Consider the following 21,416-nt stretch of genomic DNA (forward strand, 5'->3'; position numbering starts at 1 on the left):
GACATTGAAATAGACTTCTAGTTGAAACGTTTGTCATCGTATTAATTTAATGCTTGTGTTACATTTGTTTTAATTGTAATACTGCAAAGTTTGCATGCTTCTAAATTGAGTACCAAATATTGAATGCATCTTTTTTTTTTTTTTTTTTTTTTTTTTTAATAAATCTCTCATTTCTACCCCGTTCCCACAGCTTCTCAAAAAAGTGCTTCACTTTTAAAGTCACCTGGTCAGCGAGCAGCAGGGAGATAAAAAACAGAACGTATACCATCAGTCAGTACAAAGACCAAGGGCTCTGGAAATGTGTGGCAATCAAAGCAAAGTGCATTTTCTATCAGGCATAACATCGCTGATCATTGCAGTTCCTATTTTATTAGAGCCTATTTGGTTGATCAGTCAGATAAAACCTATAGAAATAGTATTTAGTAGAATTCAATCAAAAAGTATGTTTTTCAAGACACTGCACAGTTGGGCATATTTTCAAGAGTTTAATCCTTTCTTTAATCTTATATTGTGTAAAGGAATAAAAGATGCTACTTTCAGGTAGCAACTCACTTCCTGTGCTGTTGTTCAAGTTCACTCCAGTGGTTTAGCTGTGATCAGGTCATGTGACCTACCACACAGGAAGTGATTCGATACCGTGGAAACTTTTGATTTGTTTTGATTTACAGTGTTGTACTTGAAATGTTTTGTATCTCTCAAATTAAAGAACAAGAACCAAAATGATATTATTCTCCCAGAAATATTCTCAGAAATATTCTCCCAACAGTCAAGATTCACCAAAGACATATAATCTTTAATTGACTGTAGCATGTATTACCTTATTAGCCTATCTTGGCACCCTACCACGCAGCAAGCCAGTGTGTAAAATAAAGTAATAGCCTGTTGTCAATAAAAGATTGTAAATGTTGCAACACTATGCTGGTCTTTGGTCATTTTTGTCAAGAAGATGTTTAATCAACAAAAATATATTGACCTTTATCAGAATAGGATCAAAAATGTCAAAGTTCCATTTTCCCTTATTACCCAGTCAATTGGTGAGATGAGAATCAAAGTTCACTTGGGTTTAATTCAACAAAGTATGCTCTTCTGACAAAAAAGGGGAAATCAAAGGTGGAAATTGCATAACCTGAAAGTACTGGGTTGCAAGGAGAACCAGGAAACGTGAAATTTCTACGTACTGTACTATAGTGTGGTAGGGTAGCCTTGATTAAGGCCAGCGGTGGGAATAGAAGAGGCAGGAGACAAGAGATTGTAGTTTTTAATTATTTGCTGCATACTTTTGTTTAATGATTAATTATACAAACAAAACAGTTAGACAAAATACCAAACCAAAGAGACAACACACCCAAGCTTTGCAATCATGGAGCTTGGACAAAGAGCAGAACCTGCTGCTGTCATTCCTTTCTCAAAACAAAGGAACCGCAGGAGAAAGGGCCTGGCTCCTTTTGTGTACTGTGTGGCCAGGGCTAATTGGCAACATGGTTTTGGAAGAGGTGTGGCCTTAGCCCTGTTACATATGGTTAGAATGTACTTAGGTATAAATTACACAGGCCACTGTGAATTTGCATAGCACTTCATACATAAAAAAAAAAAAAAAATAAATAAAAAATGTCCAATGAAACCTCTGCTGAGAAATAAAGTATTGCTCAATATAGATGATGCATGTTGACTGAGAGCAGCTCAGAGAGATACAGAGAACACAGTCATGATTTGTTTAAAAGGCATTGGTTGAGGAGTGCTGTAGGTGTTCTGTTAAACTGGAGTACATTAAAGCTGAGTAAACTGAAGAAAGGAGGTGTGTTTCACAGGTAAGTCTGACTTGGCATCTGTGGTTAGTGTGTTCTGAACAAGGAGAATGCACAACTGACATTGTATTTTAAGATTATTATTATTATATTTTTTAAATGGATTAGATACAGGGCACTAGAAGTGCCATCCTCGTCCGTCATTGTATATCAGTACAAGACAAACATCAGCATGGATATCCTGGGGAATCGGGTTTTCTAAATAGAGTAAGCTCGATATTTCACACTGATGGTTAATGGTCTGATTAAAGCAATTAGCGCTTTGGTTCAGGTTTGGTTCTGTTCAGGTGTTTATTGTGTTGTGTTTTCTTTAACCTGCCCCAACAGATCTTGGCATGTTTAATGACTGAGTGATTAACACCTTGCAATAATGAAGCACCAAAGCAATGCAGTACGCCCTAAACAAATCTGAGAACTGTTTGTGGTTTTCTCAAGTCATTTCCGTTGCTGAAGGGGTTTACGTATACTGCACACTAATCAGAAGTAGTAAAACTATTCACTGATTCACACATTTTATTTGGTTTCTCAGAAAATGTGGGTAGGAGTTATTAGTAAGTCATGTAAAATGTTATCTGAAATACTTAATTAACCATTAGCCTGACATATGGCCTAGAATTACAATAGTTGTGGGCTGTTATTTTATTTGTTTATTTAGCAGGCGCCTTTATCCAAGGCAACTAACAGAGACTCGGGTGTGTGAACTATGCATCAGCTGCAGAGTCACTTACAATTACGTCTCACCTGAAAGACGGAGCACAAGGAGGTTAAGGGACTTGCTTAGGGTCACACAATGAGTCAGTGGTTGAGGTGGGATTTGAACCGGGGACCTTCTAGTTACAAGCCCCTTTCTTTAACCACTGGACCACACAGCCTCCTATGTGCAATTCAACACTGAGGTACAGTCAGTCAAATTAAGAAAGTGTATTAAAATAAAAAAACTTTAGTTTTCTTTTATTAAAATAAGTTTATTAAAGTTTTATTTTAGTTTATTAAAATAAAAGAAAACCTTAGTTTGAGCCAGACTAACAGTTGCTCTGTGAAGATTAACAGAGTCAGCATATTACTGAAACAACTTTCAGCATTGTTTTCACACTGGTTATATGGTTATTCCTTTATAAAAATGTACTTTCATTCCAATTGTAGCACTCCCCCATTCAGCTGGACTTCCTCAGTCGATATGCTTTGTCACTGATGTCTCACTATTTGCGTTTGACTTTTGGCCCAATTCAGTTTTTTCAATGTTACATCGATGTTAATAATACAAATCCTACCCTTATTGCTCTTCTGTTTCACATAAGGCAGTTTTGCACTGGGCACAAGATCATTTTTGAGATGATTGAATTGATTTTTTTCAAAACTGAATTTTCACCAGTTAAATCTAATTGTGTATATCTGGGAGGGTTTTTCCCCCAAAGTTTATTTCTATGCACTGCACACAGCAACACATGTAATTACCAATGACCCGAGCTGGCTTTGACGTGACCTTTGTAACTGACAACACTACAGTCATTTTGCTGCAAACCTTATCCTGATAGTGTGCACATTTTATACGAGTTATACAAATCTATTTAATGCCTCCTCCTTCAGAACTGGCCTTCCTTTATAAAAGAGCCTTCAGTGATTATGCAACATGTCATCAAAACATTTGAGATACGTGGCATCTATATTGCAGTAATAAAGGCATCAACTACGCATTGGAGATGCACTTAGACTTCAGGCATTGTTTAAGAGCACTCATTTGTTTGCATAGAGAAAGCAGTGTCTTTCTTTGAAGCTATCAGTGCAAGCATTGGTTTATCTGAAAGTGTTTACTTTCCCTCTGTCAGATATAAGACGACTTTGTAGGTTCAACACAGAGAACATGTCATTTTCCCATTCATTCATTGTGGGAGCCCTTGAGCTGTTCTGATACTTTCAAACGCATGTGGGACTTACTCCAGGTACTTGCTCTGTTGACTTCTGCTCTCCGTTTACTTTCTTGGAAAAGTAATTCTACAAAAAAAGAGATGGATGTTGATTTATTTGTATAATTGCAAGTGGAAGCGAGTGAGATAAAGCGTCAGTGTTGAAAGTCTGGATGACATAAGGTTAAAGGTTATTAGGCTTAAGGTAAGTCTTTACAACGTTGACATATGACCTAGTTCCATGGTAATATTCTGTATAGTCCCTATTTTATTGCATGTAGATCCATTAGCAGTGCATACTGTACTGTATGTCTCATGGAAAGATGTTCTTAACTCGGTACTAATGAGTAACCATTATTAATGGTTAATCAGTAGTTAACTAATAAAACATTCTTTAGTTCTACAAATATACTCTTACTAAATAGCATTTGAAAGCAACATTGTATTTGCGCAATGCAATGCCACATTATATATCTTTTAGACTATTGGACTGGAACCAGGCCCATTATTTACAATAATTGAGGAGGTGTTACCTATCGCTAGTCAAGGTTCAAAAGTTGCCTGGGATTGTATGAAAGCTGTGCTGTGTCTGTCTTCCAGCACATTTCAAGTGTGGCGATACTGTGCGGAGGAGGTATGCACCAGCCCAGCACGCAGTGTTCCGAATAGCAGCAGAAAACAAAGAGAAGCTATCAAAGAAGTTATCAAGGGTATGCAAACACTTTCCTATCTGTCAGGAACTTACTAGAATGTTTTAAGACTTTGCCGCATTTGGCACAAAGCTTTATTGAGTGTGCATCTGCAACAGTTTGTTTGTTTTTTAACTCTGTAAATGCAATGATTGATGTACATTTGCAGAACATGCAGAACTGTTTAAAGACACAATTAAATACAGTACAGTATATGTAAGTGACACCAGCATTACTGAAAGATGTTTCGTGAAAGAGGCCTCTACTGCTAATCATTCTTTGTAACATTTTGACAGTGCATAATAACAGCATTTAATGAGAAAGCGCAATACATTAGAACAAACTGTATAGTGCTGATGTAAATACTATTACAGTTTGGGTATTTGAATTGCAATTACAATGTAGATATTGTAGTTATGTGGTTGTACTTTAAACTAATACAGCATTGATTTGTCCTAATTTAGATGTGGTCAAACTAACATCATTCCAGACTTTTTTGTATGTATGTATGTATGTATGTATTTATTTGCACAAAACAAAACCAAAACCTAACTCCATCAAGGAGTGGCTTACTAAACTTTTCCCAAGTTCTAACTACTCAACTGAATGGCTGAGCCGCTTACCAGTCACCCTAACCAATACTTTACAAGTATTACACCCACACCTCTCTTTAAGGGTCTCCTCTTAGGCCTTAGCCTTAACACAGACCCAGCCCAAACATTTTGACCTGCTACATATACACCTGCCTGCTTAACTACCGGCAGGTGTTTCTAATTAAAATCGAGCCAGGTGTAATTCACGCTGGCTCACTCCCGTGGCATTCTGGGGGATGTAGTCCTGAACCTCAAGGACTACACCTTTCCTTCCCCTACTCTGTCACAGTATGTCCAGTGTGTATGTATGTCATTGTTTAAATAAGAATCATTCTTTTGGTAGAAAGTAAGTACATTATTCTGCAATTCATCAAGCCTTCTAAAGATTTTACACTATAGTATACTCAAATGTACGTTACATTGTTTTTGCCATGACAGAAGCATATAGTAGTACTTGCTCTGCTGCATTTGCTGTATTATAGCCTGCAGAGATACACATGACTAATTTCCTCACAATGGAGGTAATCTGAGCAGGAAAATTATTTGAATAATCATCATAATCTCAGTTCCTAGACAAGGAAAAGAGGAAAAGAAGATACACATTGCAATACTTACTAGCGAGGAAAGACAAGCAACTGCATTCAGCACAAATTGTACAGATTTACTCAATTTATTTAGATCAGAGGCGTGCACAAAGCTAACCCACTTTACAGGCTATTTCACCACTGCTTCAAATACGTTTTGTGGGTGAGAGTTGATGACCTTCTGAATCATGCTGCAGCATTTGTTCTTGGCCATAAACAACTGCATAACAGTTTATTGCATAAGCAGATCAGATAAAAAAAAAAAGACTTAAAAAAGTGCAAAGGGAAGTGAAATCATAAAACCAACAAGACACTGAGCTATACTGTACTGTGCAGGGAATGTGTGCACTCTGTGGTAGTTGAGTCTTTTTCTTGTGTCATTTTGAATGTCATGTTAGTGCCATGGAAAATCCTGGTTGTTTTGTCTTTCACAATTTATAACTGTGCTTAAGTAACCTAACTTGTCCTGTTTGGTTTATAAAAGAGTTGACAATATATTTCCATGTATTTTAAATACGTTTCTATTGCTTTGACATATACTGCAATATATTATTTTAGAGGTAGTATCAGTAACTTGTAAAATGAATTAATAATGTTTTTGGGATTTGTGCCAAGTTGTGTATGTTCTATGAGGTTATAAAGAGACAGACTGAGCCACAATGTGAAGTAAAATGGTTTGTATTTCCATCTGCATGGCGACTGAAGATCAAGTTCACTTCAGTTTTTTTGTTTTTTCAGGTTTGGATTCAAATTGTTCAGGATGAACTGTATTCTGCAGTTTTTCTTTTCCCCGCTCCCCACTCCTGCCATTATTGGACTCTTCACATTGGGGGCTGGTGTCCTGTGCTGGCTGATAACCCGACCCAAACCTGTCATACCTCCAGTAGACCTTAATAAGCAGACAGTGGGAATTAAGGTACTGAACAAGTGCAGTGTATAGAGTTTTTGTTTTATGATCCTATGTACTCCATAGCTTTACAATATCAAGTCCTTAATGCCATATTTAGCATATGCTAAGTAGTAAATTGACCTATTCTATTATAACATTAACCCTATTAGCTATATCCTTTATTACCTATATAATCTTTTAATGTACCTACCATTAAGGAGGTGGTCGTAGATCCTGACAAGAGCTAATTTGGCAACTGGACTATTTAAATCATGATAAAAAAAAGAAAGTGTTGAAAAATATAACTTGGAAAATCTAGTGCAAATGTGTAAGGTTGCAAGTGAATGTTGAATTTGTATTATTATTATTATTTGATGTTTTTTTTTGTTCACAATCAGGAGGGTGCAAGGAGAAGTGCTCTGCTTAAGGATGACACACTTATGTCATATTATTATGATGATGCCAGGACCCTATATGATGGTTTCCAGAGGGGACTACAAGTGTCTGGTAATAATTTATTTATTTATTTATTTATTTATTTATATATATATATATATATATATATATATATATATATATATATATATATATATATATATATATATATATATATATATATATATATAGCACCTTTGACCAAGGCGCTTTTCAATTATTAAACTAAATGGTACAATCAAGAGAAATGGCTGAAGGAAGAAGGTACATTTATTGGGCAAGGGTGAGGAAGTAGAGAGTGGTGCTACTGTGAGAACAGAGGCTAGGGCAGGGTTGGGCAAGCAAGCATTTTCAAAAAGCATAGTTTCCTGATATTGAAAAAAAAGCAAGGAAACTTACCCACAACATATCTTATTTTCATGAACTTTGAAACACCAGTTTATTTTTTTTTTTTAATTATTTATTTATTTTAGGGAATGGATCTTGTTTAGGCTACAGACAACCAAACCAGCCTTACCAGTGGCTGTCATACAAACAGGTAACTCCCTTTAGACTTCCACAAGAGAAAGATTCATTCCATATTCCTGTAAAGGTGTTGCTTGACATGATGTTTTAACATGCAATGACCAGGTGTCTGACAGAGCTGAACACCTGGGGTCAGGACTGTTACACAGAGGACTGAAAGCATCGCCTGAGCAACTTGTTGGCATATTTGCTCAGAACAGGCCTGAGGTAAAGTACCAAATAAAGAATTGAAAGATCATGTTTATATGTACATGTGTTTTAACACAAGTTTCAAATCTTAAAAAGATATGCAGTGCACTGCTGTCCCCTGACTCTAAACACCTGCTGTTATTTATGACTATTGAAGAGAAAGCAGCTTCACATTTCATTTGAATTGCTTTTTAAAATCTCTCTCTCTCTCTCTCTCTCTCTCTCTCTCTCTCTCTCTCTCTCTCTCTCTCTCTCTCTCTCTCTCTCTCTAGTATATATTCCTTACTGTTGTATGGTGTTTGCAGTCATTCTGGGTGGTTATGTTCTGGGGTCTGTTGCTTCAGTACTGGGGCATTACCATTGGACCTGCCTTTAACCTGGCTCTGAGTCTGCCTGGAGACGCCCGTCTGGGATGAGCACCCTTCCTCATTCTGTCATCCCCCTACTTTCTGTGCCTATGTGCACACAGTACATGTAGAGTAGAGTGGGCACACACACAGTACATGTAGAGTAGAGGGGGCACACACACAGTACATGTAGAGTAGAGGGGGCACACACAGTACATGTAGAGTAGAGTGGGCACACACACAGTACATGTAGAGTAGAGTGGGCACACACACAGTACATGTAGAGTAGAGGGGGCACACACACAGTACATGTAGAGTAGAGGGGGCACACACACAGTACATGTAGAGTAGAGGGGGCACACACACAGTACATGTAGAGTAGAGTGGGCACACACACAGTACATGTAGAGTAGAGGGGGCACACACACAGTACATGTAGAGTAGAGGGGGCACACACACAGTACATGTAGAGTAGAGTGGGCACAAACACAGTACATGTAGAGTAGAGTGGGCACACACACAGTACATGTAGAGTAGAGGGGGCACACACACAGTACATGTAGAGTAGAGGGGGCACACACACAGTACATGTAGAGTAGAGGGGGCACACACACAGTACATGTAGAGTAGAGGGGGCACACACACAGTACATGTAGAGTAGAGGGGGCTGGCAGCGCTGAAAAGTCACATGATTTCTACAGAAGGCTTTTCGGTTCCAGCACAAAGGACACTCCACACAAACCCAAAGCAAGCTCTGAGCCATGCAGTTAATGGAAGATTTAGAGGAAATGATAATAATACAATATTGGGAACAACAGAACAAAGAGCCACTCCGAATGGTTGTGAAGACCATGAAATAGTAATGATATAAGAATATGAATAATAAAAAGAAACACAAATTAGATTTGAAACTACTTACACTTTAAGCGTTATTAATATTATTTTATTTTATTTAATTGTTTTTCTTGAAGAAACTCTGCATGTCATTGTGCTTCAAGTGTTCAACCCTTGTTTCAGTATTATTCACTGCTTGGAAACCAAGGAAAGCTTGGATGGGGTTTGACAAGGCTGTGATTGTAATAATAGTTTTTTGCTTTGACTAAATACCATAAATACTGCACAGAGGGGTTTGATACTTCACACATCAAACTGCAGTTCTATGCAGCTGTTTAAGCCACTTGCTCAGAAGACCTTTATGATGTATACTTGCACGTCAGTTCTTAACTACCCTGCCAACAGTAAGCAGATGGTGACAGATGGTAATTAGGCATTAATGCTGTTTTTCATTCTGCAGTGGATTATTGCTGAGTACGCCTGTTATACCTACTCCATGGTGGTTGTGCCACTGTACGACACACTAGGACCTGAAGCTCTCGTATTTATAATTAACAAAGGTAAAACACGAAACACACGCACCTAATCTTATTACATGGATCTTCTACCCCTTTTGTTATTGCATTGTACTTGAAATATTATTTTAGCAATTGAGAAGATTTTTTACATTTGATTTGTATTTTATTATTTTCTTTTTCAGCTGATTTATCAACAGTCATATGTGACAAACCGGACAGGGCCCATGTTCTCCTGAATAACTGTGAGAAAAACCTCACACCAGTCCTCAACACCATCATCCTCATGGACCCATTCAAAACTGAGCTCAAGGAAAGAGGGGCAAAGTGTGGAGTTGAAATCCTGTCTCTGCAGGAAGCTGAGGTAAAACCAAACAACTGAGTTACATTTGAAACAGTATTTTCTTTCTGGAGGCAGGAACACACAGTACTATCATATCTCCTGCCAGTAAACAGAAGGAGAGTCAGTGAATCATCTTTGGATTCAGTTATCATCAAATTGAGAGCATTCATCCTTCAAGTTTCCAAACAGTGGATATGGACTATCATAATAGTTCAATGACATATGAATAAGTACACTGCAATGGTTTGTTTACTTGGGTGCTTTTTTTGTTTTTTACACAGCCCATTGCATAGCTTTTCTTTCAGACTTTTTCAGATGCTGCAAAAGTTTCTACAAAAGCAGTCTTACAAAACAGTCCTGTATTATAAATGGTACAGTGTACACTCTTGTATATTCTAAAGACATAGGGGTACTGGTAGTATAGTATTTTGGTAATGTCAGTAACTCTCACATGGATTTGTTTAAGGTTGTCTTCTGTGACAAACCCTTTTGACCTGAGCTGTAATTTGAAAGTATGATAACAATAAGCAATCTTCCTGTTTGTTGCTTTTGCCTCAACATGTGAGCAGCAGCATAATCCTGTCTCTAATGACATCCCCAAGGTTCACTCATTTTTACATTTACAATATAAAGACACCTGGCATAGGGAAAACTTTTTTAAGCAATTCTACTGAATATTACTGTATCTTATAATTGCTGTCATTTGCTTTAGGTTTTGGGCAAAGAACACTGGAGAAAACCAGTTGTAAGTAATGTGAGGCCTCGGCGTTGCATTCTTGTAAACTTCTGTATTTTTTTAGGGGGCATGAATGAGGGCTCCTTCCCCTACTTTCTTCCTACCAATAACACCTACTAACCCCCTATTCAAACCCCAAGCTTGAGTTCTTCTCTGTCTTGCGTTTTCTGTTTTCCACCATCCTGCCCTCCCCCACTAAGCTTTCTCTGCTATCTGGCTACTGCACCTTGCAACTGCACCCTCCTCTGCAACCGTCTCCCTCTTGGAGGTAAGTGAAGCTCACTTCCCAACCTCAGAAGCCCAGCTACCGCTGCCTTCGTCCTCCTCGAGGAAGGTTATCCGCAGGTCTATCACTTCTCTCACCTAGATCCCCCTTGGGGGAAGTATTGGTGCTTCCCCTCCGTGATCCAAGGGGAATCTCCTTACTGTTTAAATTATAAGCACATATCTTCCATTAATTCCTGAGGTCCCTTACTGCATGCAGCCCTCGATCATGCCCAGTGAACTGTACATTTAATAATCAGTAAGCTGTTGTAGGAGTGGTTACCGTTTCTAACAGCAATGTTCTATCTCCACAGCCGCCTCAACCAGAAGATCTCAGTGTTGTGTGCTTCACGAGTGGCACCACAGGTGGGGATGTTGTTACCTTGTTTGAATCCCAGCTTGTCTGGAATTTCATTGTGTTGTCATCATTAGGCTCTTTTAAAGAAGGGTCTACACTCTGCTTCTGAAGTATTGCAGATCGTGCAGCTAATAACTAAACATACCCTTGACAAATGGTTTGGGTCTTTTGAGTAATTGTTAGTGGATTTTGTAAAAAAAATAAATAAATAAAGCTCACAGAAACACATTTTGCAATGTCTTAAGCAATAATATACTGTAGCTTCTGGTACCTAAAAAAAATCTGGTGTGCAACATATATTTGATCTAACCATTATATTTGATCTATTGTTAGGTGATCCTAAAGGAGCGATGTTAACCCATGAAAATGTAATAGCAGATGCTGCTGCTTTTATTAAATGCTTTGAGGTTGGTTCAGATCAAGATTTTTTTTTAAAGTTTTAATAGCATTGACATCTTGGTTTTTTGTTTTTTTTTGTTTGTTAAGACAGAAAGTGAAAATTAGTTGAAAATCTCTCCATGACAAGCTATCATTATGTTAACAGCTACACTCCTATGGATATTTATTTGATAGAGCAAGGATTAACCAATTCAAATATTGTAAAGGCTCAGTAAGTCTCCTAATAATACTGAGGGTAAATTATTTTTTGAAGTATGTTGATATAGCAATTCTATAGTGACTCACACTCTTACTAGCCCAGGCCCGCACTGGTGCATGCAAAGCAGTATAACAAGACATACCCTCACTCCAGAGCCTTTTCAGCAGGTTACACAATCAAGACATACCCTCACTCCAGAGCCTTTTCAGCAGGTTACACGATCAAGACACACCCTCACTCCAGAGCCTTTTCAGCAGGTTACACGATCAAGACATACCCTCACTCCAGAGCCTTTTCAGCAGGTTACACGATCAAGACATACCCTCACTCCAGAGCCTTTTCAGCAGGTTACACGATCAGACATACCCTCACTCCAGAGCCTTTTCAGCAGGTTACACGATCAAGGCATACCCTCACTCCAGAGCCTTTTCAGCAGGTTACACGATCAAGGCATACCCTCACTCCAGAGCCTTTTCAGCAGGTTACACGATCAAGACATACCCTCACTCCAGAGCCTTTTCAGCAGGTTACACGATCAAGACATACCCTCACTCCAGAGCCTTTTCAGCAGGTTACACGATCAAGACATACCCTCACTCCAGAGCCTTTTCAGCAGGTTACATGATCAAGACATACCCTCACTCCAGAGCCTTTTCAGCAGGTTACACGATCAAGACATACCCTCACTCCAGAGCCTTTTCAGCAGGTTACACGATCAAGACATACCCTCACTCCAGAGCCTTTTCAGCAGGTTACACGATCAAGGCATACCCTCACTCCAGAGCCTTTTCAGCAGGTTACACGATCAAGGCATACCCTCACTCCAGAGCCTTTTCAGCAGGTTACACGATCAAGACATACCCTCACTCCAGAGCCTTTTCAGCAGGTTACACGATCAAGACATACCCTCACTCCAGAGCCTTTTCAGCAGGTTACACGATCAAGGCATACCCTCACTCCAGAGCCTTTTCAGCAGGTTACACGATCAAGACATACCCTCACTCCAGAGCCTTTTCAGCAGGTTACACGATCAAGACATACCCTCACTCCAGAGCCTTTTCAGCAGGTTACACGATCAAGACATACCCTCACTCCAGAGCCTTTTCAGCAGGTTACACGATCAAGACATACCCTCACTCCAGAGCCTTTTCAGCAGGTTACACGATCAAGGCATACCCTCACTCCAGAGCCTTTTCAGCAGGTTACACGATCAAGGCATACCCTCACTCCAGAGCCTTTTCAGCAGGTTACACGATCAAGACATACCCTCACTCCAGAGCCTTTTCAGCAGGTTACACGATCAAGGCATACCCTCACTCCAGAGCCTTTTCAGCAGGTTACACGATCAAGACATACCCTCACTCCAGAGCCTTTTCAGCAGGTTACACGATCAAGACATACCCTCACTCCAGAGCCTTTTCAGCAGGTTACATGATCAAGACATACCCTCACTCCAGAGCCTTTTCAGCAGGTTACACAATCAAGACATACCCTCACTCCAGAGCCTTTTCAGCAGGTTACACGATCAAGACACACCCTCACTCCAGAGCCTTTTCAGCAGGTTACACGATCAAGACATACCCTCACTCCAGAGCCTTTTCAGCAGGTTACACGATCAAGACATACCCTCACTCCAGAGCCTTTTCAGCAGGTTACACGATCAGACATACCCTCACTCCAGAGCCTTTTCAGCAGGTTACACGATCAAGGCATACCCTCACTCCAGAGCCTTTTCAGCAGGTTACACGATCAAGGCATACCCTCACTCCAGAGCCTTTTCAGCAGGTTACACGATCAAGACATACCCTCACTCCAGAGCCTTTTCAGCAGGTTACACGATCAAGACATACCCTCACTCCAGAGCCTTTTCAGCAGGTTACACGATCAAGACATACCCTCACTCCAGAGCCTTTTCAGCAGGTTACATGATCAAGACATACCCTCACTCCAGAGCCTTTTCAGCAGGTTACACGATCAAGACATACCCTCACTCCAGAGCCTTTTCAGCAGGTTACACGATCAAGACACACCCTCACTCCAGAGCCTTTTCAGCAGGTTACACGATCAAGACATACCCTCACTCCAGAGCCTTTTCAGCAGGTTACACGATCAAGACATACCCTCACTCCAGAGCCTTTTCAGCAGGTTACACGATCAAGACATACCCTCACTCCAGAGCCTTTTCAGCAGGTTACACGATCAAGGCATACCCTCACTCCAGAGCCTTTTCAGCAGGTTACACGATCAAGACATACCCTCACTCCAGAGCCTTTTCAGCAGGTTACACGATCAAGACACAAGTGCTCTTACCAAAAGAACTTCAATGGGACTGCAATAGCACTGCAGTTACAATGTAATGGCTCTGTACAAAGTGGCAGTAGCAGTGCAAGGGCAGCAATCATGTTTGTAGAATTAACATTTTCAACCAACAATAAAAAGATTGTTAATAATAATAATAATAATAATAATAATAATAATAATAATAATAATAATAATAATAATAATAATAATGTATCCTTTACAACTGAATCCCAATGCTTTTTCCTCATAGAGCACATTTGGCCCGGTGCCTGAAGACATCTCTATCTCATTCCTACCCCTTGCACACATGTTTGAAAGAGTTGTTCAGGTAAGACAACTGAGGACTTTTGATGATGTAAATTACACAGAATGGACTGCCTGGGGTCCTGTGGTACATATAGAACACAAGATTCCAGACTGTAAACTATGGTATTTCTACCACATGGGCTTAGTTCAGTTTTCTTGCGTTATGTGTTATTTCTAAAGGACTGTAGTTTTTTTCTCTACAGTATCCCTCTGCATTGTAGACAGATTTAGAATACTTTTCAGACCATAACGCCAGAAAAAATATACCAAAGTGTTTTTTTGTTTTGTCTTTTTAATTAAGCATTACAGTTTTTTTCAGATTTTTCTGATTTAAGCAATATAATTGCACTCTCAATTAGCTATGTTTTTAATTGAAAACTGATTCTGTTCAGGGCCACAGCTGTGTATCTCTAATACTGTGCATGATTAACACAGAGTATGTGCTATGCTTGCCTTAATACCTCAGCACTGGGGCGTCCCACTCCCTGAGCTGCAGTCTAACCTATCTTTCATATAGCTTAGAGAACACAGATGTGAGGTCTGACCCACTGTAGTCAGGATTCAGTGCTACTGGCTCCATGAATTGCTTAGTGCAAGTGAAGGGAGGCTCTCCTTCACATATCCACCAGCTAGTTAAAAATGCCTATATTTTATTTTATATAACATTTTATCTGGGGTGGGTTTTAATATCCATAGGTAGGAACTTCAAAATATTTTATTAAATGACTGTATGCCTTGCTAATATTAGCATTGAGCTCATGAGTATTTAAATGATGTTGTATTTAAATGAATCTGTGTATATCTTGACTGATGTATTAACGGGTTATGTTTTCTCTCTACAGACTGTAATGTACAACAGTGGGGCCAGGGTGGGGTTCTTCCAGGGGGATATCCGACTGCTGCCCGATGACATGAAAGCCTTGCGTCCTACAGTTTTCCCAGTGGTGCCGCGCCTGCTCAACAGGGTCTATGACAAGGTGCATTTCACAAGTGTTAAGACGTGTTAACAGCTGGGGTGTTTTGGGCTACAATTGAATGGCTCTGGACTGCTTTTAATGTTGTTGTTTTTGGTTTTTTTTGTCAGTTCTTAAAGTGAATTTGTTCTTTTTTCAATTTTAACATTCATTTGTCTTTTTTTCTGTTAGGTTCAAAGTGAAGCCCGGACACCATTTAAGAAATGGTTACTGAACTTCGCTGTAGATAGAAAATTCTCTGAGGTTAAACAGGGAATCAGCAGAAATGACAGCATTTGGGACAAGCTTATATTCCATAAAGTCCAGGTATGCTAAAGTGAAGTGACAATGGAGACAATGTGCCACTATAATGCAGTGTACCGTACAGCTCATTCAACACGTGACACGTGATATATTTATCTCATCATTAAGATTCTGTCAATGTCGACTCTCATCCAGAATGTGTTGAATTTTAGAGAAAGCATTTTGAGTAAACAGGAAATCAAGAAATCAAGCAATTAAAGGATTTAATGTCCTTATTTCCTCTCCTTTATTGCTTGAATGTTTATTTTCCATGTTTCTCCCCTCCACCTAAAAAGTTTTAACAGTCCTGTTCTCTCTAAAGGAAACCATGGGTGGGCGTATTCGTGTGATGGTCACTGGGGCAGCTCCGATCTCTCCAACTGTTCTCAACTTTCTCAGAGCAGCCCTTGGATGTCCGGTAATTTATGGATTACATTAAAATACACATTCATGTTCGAGCCTCTTCATTTAGTTCTTTGTATATTTAAAATATATATATATTTATATATATATATATATATATATATATATATATATATATATATATATATATATATATGAATGCTTATGTAACCGGGACGGAGGCTAGGTGTGAACCGCTGACCCCACGGACCACAAGCGAGCGTCTTCGCCACAATGCAGAAGAGCCAGGCTCGTCTGCATTTGTCGTTTTAGGACAGAATCCGTAACAACAGTGTTTCACACTACACTGCCCAGTACACTTACACAGTACACTTAATAACAGAATATTTATAAATCCTGCAATTAAATGATGGGCCCAATGCTTGTAAAGGACCAGGAATCTTTATTTATCTCAGCACATTCAAGTGGGACAATAATAATTATAATAAAGCTAATAAGACATAAGATTTTAAAGAATTGGTTATCACTCCCTAAGTACAAATGTATTATTTTGCCCTTTCAGATTTTTGAGGCTTATGGACAGACGGAGTGCACAGCTGGGTGCACCTTTTCCATGCCTGGGGACTGGACATCAGGTAGAGTCACAGTATGAACTGCAGTCATTATGGTTTCCTTATCATCCTATTTGTGTATATGTGTGCTTCAGATGATCACACTGTGAGAGTGCAATTGCACTGCAGGGACTTGGTATGTGAGAGTGCAATTGCACTGCAGGGACTTGGTAAAGCACTTTACCACCTAGAAAACAAGAGTGGCGAGCTTTCGAAAAAACAATCAACAAAAATATCGATTTTTTCAAAACCCTGTATTACGTAGCAACCTCGCCATTTCATCTACAGGACATTCATTCTCCCCTGTTATCAAGTTTGGCACTGACATAGTCTCTTTCCACTGAACTGTTCCCTCAAACAGTCTCAGTCACTCATTTCGGATGTACAGCAACACTAGATCATGATTCTTTTTCTTAAAAGTACAGTCGTGATCATGCTGGTTAATAAGCCTGTACAATGTCTCCCCTCTTAAATTTGTGTAATTGCTGTACTGTACATTCTTTTACTGGTTTTAGTGCTTTAAGACAGGTTTCAGAGCATCTCAATGGTGAGAATGGTTATTTGTATACACTGAACTTTTTAATTTACTAATTCATTATGTTGTAGTGTGTCCAATCCAAATAAGACACAACTATTTGTTAGTAAGGAGCCAAACATATATATATATATATTTTTTATGCAGGCCATGTTGGACCACCAGTTACATGCAACATAGTAAAACTGGCCGATGTTGAAGAAATGAACTATTTTGCTTCTAATGGAGAAGGAGAGGTAAGAGAGCTAGAGCATCTCATTTTAAAGAAAACAATACATTTACCAGAAAGAAAGGCAGGGAAAAAGAAACAAAAATACATTTCCCATATAAATTACTTATTTTCAAATAAAAATGCATAACTTTTTATAAAATTCTGTAGTGTTTCCAAAGTGTTTCTGGAAAAACTAAAATCCTTGGAACTGTACAGTACGTTCGCCCCTGCTCACAATACACCTTAAGCACTGTGACCGTCTCTCCTGTGAAACCGAACATTACACATTTATGGAGAACTTGCTCAGCAAAAAGCATATCAATGTTTATAACAAAACAAACAGGCACACTGAAATCAGGAAACGGAAAGGTACATTTTAACAATGTAAAGATGCTGTAAAAGGGATAAAGGCTTTAAGGTATCTCTTATTCATTTTCTTAGGTCTGTATAAAAGGCAAAAATGTATTCATGGGATATCTGAAAGACCCAGAGAAAACAGCAGAAGCCCTTGATGAGACCGGATGGTTACACACAGGTGATATTGGAAAGTGGCTGCCGGTAAGTCCCTTGTTTGTCTCCTTTACCAAATTCATGGACATTTTCTCTGTAGTCCGCCTAACTAATTCTCAATTCACAGCATCTTTTCTATTGAATTTATACTGTATAAGCACTGTACATATCAATGTATGACCCATTCCACACTTATTTATAATAACCTTAACCTACCTTTTTTGTATATTGTAGAAATGTCATATGGATAGTATTAATAACCCTTATGCAATGCCCATGAGGTTGATTAGGGCATTGTTAATACATTTACTGGTATCATTTCTTATTGAGCCTATTGGAAAAGCAGTCTGTTGAGGCCTTGTTGACTTAATTAACAGATGTCTGTCAGGGAAGACTTGCCTTAGCCTGCATAGAGCTGCATAACAAATATTAAGGTTTGCTTGCCAACCAGGCCTTCTCTGAATTAACGAGGTATTTATTTTAAAATCCCCAAAGTAAATATTTAAGTGTTTTTCTCCAAATACAATTTTCATGTCCTGTATTGTGGGCTAGGTCTTAGCATAAACAGAATAGTCACCATTATTGACTTTCTGGATTATGACATGGTAATGCATAGAAGTTACAGTATCCAAAAAGTTGTAAGCCCCTGGCTCGATTGATGTAATCTGTGGGCACCATGAGGCAACATGTTTTTGTGTGTGTGTGTGTGTGTATATATATACAAACACTTTTTTTTCTTTTTAGAGTGGAGCTCTTAAGATTATTGACAGAAAGAAGAACATCTTCAAATTGGCACAAGGAGAATACATTGCTCCTGAAAAGATTGAGAACGTGTATGTGAGAAGCGGCCCTGTAGCTCAAGTGTTTGTGCATGGAGACAGCTTGAAGGTAAGCCACAGCCGTACTAATCATTTATAATGTAAGCCGATACCAAAGAAGGGCTCTTGTTACTCTGATACTTCTGATACTTCTTTATTTGTGAAACATTAATTACACTATAAAAATAATCATTTAAACATTTCCTTTTAGTTTGTAGGTCAATTAAATAATCCATAACGTTGTCTTCAAGTAGCAGCACTTTTACATTAACAGTATGTATCCAGTTATCAATGTCTCTTTATTTAATTACATTTACTAGCTGCTGTAAATAACCAAGGCATTAAAAACGTTCCTTATCTTTTAGTAGCATTTTGGTTTTCCTGTCTCTGGGGGTATTTTGGGATAAGTAATACCATATTCATACAATAGTACAGTACCAACACAATGCTGATAAAATGATTCTTTTACATTCACACAACAAATCCGGTAGTTTTAGAGAATACAAGTCATTCTGATTTCAAAATGCATGTAAATTCAGTTTTCAAAATTGTATATTCTGATTGAGAGTTTTCTAACAACATCCCTGGAATATCCAGTGTGTTTTACCATCAAGTGTGGTCATATATACAATCAACAGTCTTGTCATAAAACTTAATATGGCCTGATGTTGCCTGAAATGTGGATATGTAGTAGAACCACGTTCACAAACCCATACTGATTTTAAAAAACAGAAATAGTTGATATTTACTGCAACCACAGATAAGGTTTTGATCCTCCATGCCTCTCGCCAGCAGAAATATTTTGTCACTTTGTTACATGAGAGACTATTTCAGTTTAGAATGAACGTAGCTCTATGTTGATTCATATCCCTATTCCTTGGTATTCTACTGCACCTGCGTTAATAAAATAATAATAATAATAGTCTTTATTTTTATATAGCGCCTTTCATAGTGGACCACCATCACAAAGCACTTTACAGAGGTAGGCTGTAAACTGTGTATTATATGCAGAGTCACTTACAATAGGACATTGATTTAACATCCCATCTGCAGGATGGAGCGCAAGGAGGTTAAGTAACTTGCTCAGGGTCACACAGCGAGTCAGTCAGTAGCAGAGGTGGGATTTGAACTAGTGACCTTCTAGTTACAAGCCCTGGACTTTAACCACTGGCCCACACTGTCTCCTAAACAGATAGAGAGTTAGGTGGTTAGCAGTGCCTTTTGGAATATTAATAGCCTTTAGTTCCAGCAGTAAACTCATGTACAGGTATATCCATCGTTTACTGTAGGCTGACCTCCACATGGCATTAACAACAATAATATTATCTTCCAGTCTTGCTTGGTGGGTATTGTGGTACCTGATCCAGAGGTGCTTCCAGATTTTGCTGCCAAAAAAGGAATTAAAGGATCTTTGGAAGACCTCTGTAAGAATGCCGTAAGTTTCAAATGCAAGTAATTGTGTTTTACCCCATTTACATTCGGCATTGCAGAAGATGAAAAACTGGACATTTAAAACATCAGACTATACAGTATATACAAGTTAGAGTGTGCCTCAGAATTTGTACAAGCTGAAGAATACAATGTTGTCCTTTGAATAAAAGGTTGTATACATATTTTCTGGCAAAAACACTTTTTAGCAAAAAAAATTCTGTCGTTTTTATGCATGTTTACATTTGATGCACAGGACATAAAGAAAGCGATCAAAGAGGATATGTTGAAGCTGGGAAAAGAGTCTGGGCTTCAGTCTTTTGAGCAGGTACTGTAAGGAACTACGCTCTGTACCCATTTTCTAAACTGCATTTTACTATGTTAAGAACTGCTAAGAGGATGGGTGTGTTACATAGAAGTTACAGCCTGGAATTGTGCGTTCTATCAGTTTTATGCCAGGAATGATGAAGAACGAGCGAACATACAAATACTGATAGAACACAAGATTACACACTGACTTTGTTCAGTTTTCTTAAAATATACTGTATTCCTGTATTACAGTATGTATTATTGATAAACTTACTATTATTTATTCCTTTGTGTTATCCTTCCAGTGAAACAGATTCAGGCAAAATGCACAACACCACAGTACAATGTCAGCAACAGATGTATGAAAGATTTGCCTCCTTAGTTTAATTGTGATGACAAAAGTTATGTTGCAGTACCTGTAGAAAATATCGCTCAATGGATTTGACATAATCTAGTTCGGTAAAATATATGTTTATTTTACTGTAACTGCCTTTTACACCAAAATCGTTCTCCTTTCTCCTTTCAAGATAAAGGACCTATATCTTCACCCAGAACAGTTTACCATTGAAAATGGACTACTGACCCCAACTCTGAAGGCAAAGAGAGCAGAGCTGACCAAAGTCTTCAAAGATGAAATCGACAAGCTCTATGTATCACTGCAGTGAATACTGTACCTGACACAGTGTCAGTTTTGTTCCATCTGAAGACATATGGACTCTTGTGCCTCACTGATCCACAGAGTGAAAGTATGTGAAAGAGCTGCACTGTGGACTTCCAAAGGAAGGCTATTCAATAGGCTCCGCATTGTAGCTCAGCGAAAGCTGCGCAATCATGCACTGTACAAGATTTGCATGTATACTACGGATGTGATATTTTCACAACAGTTCTAAAGATGACAACCATCAGGTGTATTTGAAAACATTTTTTTTTCAATTGTACTCTAGATTGCAAACATTAAATATACCTGTTCACAACAGTCAGTGTACTACATCCAGATGCAGCTGTGAATGCTATGAATTTGAACTGCTATAAAGATCCCCAACAACCAATATATGTATCACATTTGTAGAGAATATTTTTTTTGTAATACTGTTTAATATATGGATTGAAATTAATAAAAAAAACAATAATAATAATCAGGTGCAATATGATTTATTTTT

At 38.5% G+C, this 21,416-nt stretch overlaps 1 protein-coding gene across 1 annotated transcript; it reads left to right on the plus strand.

Annotated features, from left to right (window-relative positions):
* The first annotated feature begins 1,698 nt into the window (after positions 1-1,698).
* acsl5 (acyl-CoA synthetase long chain family member 5) lies at positions 1,699-21,392 on the plus strand. Its single transcript, XM_034030047.3, has 22 exons — positions 1,699-1,808; positions 4,310-4,419; positions 6,314-6,491; positions 6,863-6,971; positions 7,373-7,437; positions 7,530-7,631; positions 9,255-9,354; positions 9,495-9,673; positions 10,365-10,397; positions 10,967-11,018; positions 11,344-11,417; positions 14,160-14,237; positions 15,058-15,192; positions 15,361-15,495; positions 15,794-15,889; positions 16,397-16,469; positions 17,128-17,216; positions 17,633-17,749; positions 18,446-18,589; positions 19,853-19,954; positions 20,204-20,275; positions 20,784-21,392. The coding sequence occupies exons 3-22, from the start codon at positions 6,336-6,338 to the stop codon at positions 20,919-20,921; spliced, it is 2,049 nt and encodes a 682-aa protein (XP_033885938.2). The 5' UTR covers positions 1,699-1,808; positions 4,310-4,419; positions 6,314-6,335; the 3' UTR covers positions 20,922-21,392.
* The last annotated feature ends 24 nt before the right edge of the window (positions 21,393-21,416 follow it).

Source organism: Acipenser ruthenus, chromosome 13, assembly GCF_902713425.1.
Source record: "Acipenser ruthenus chromosome 13, fAciRut3.2 maternal haplotype, whole genome shotgun sequence".
NCBI lineage: Eukaryota > Metazoa > Chordata > Actinopteri > Acipenseriformes > Acipenseridae > Acipenser > Acipenser ruthenus.

Coding starts and splice junctions, on each gene's coding strand:
- acsl5 (XM_034030047.3), top strand. CDS start 6,336: ATGAACTGTATTCTGCAGTTTTTCTTTTCCCCGCTCCCCACTCCTGCC. Junction 9,674..10,364: donor TGTCTCTGCAGGAAGCTGAG/GTAAAACCAAAC, acceptor CATTTGCTTTAG/GTTTTGGGCAAAGAACACTG. Junction 15,890..16,396: donor GAGCAGCCCTTGGATGTCCG/GTAATTTATGGA, acceptor TTGCCCTTTCAG/ATTTTTGAGGCTTATGGACA.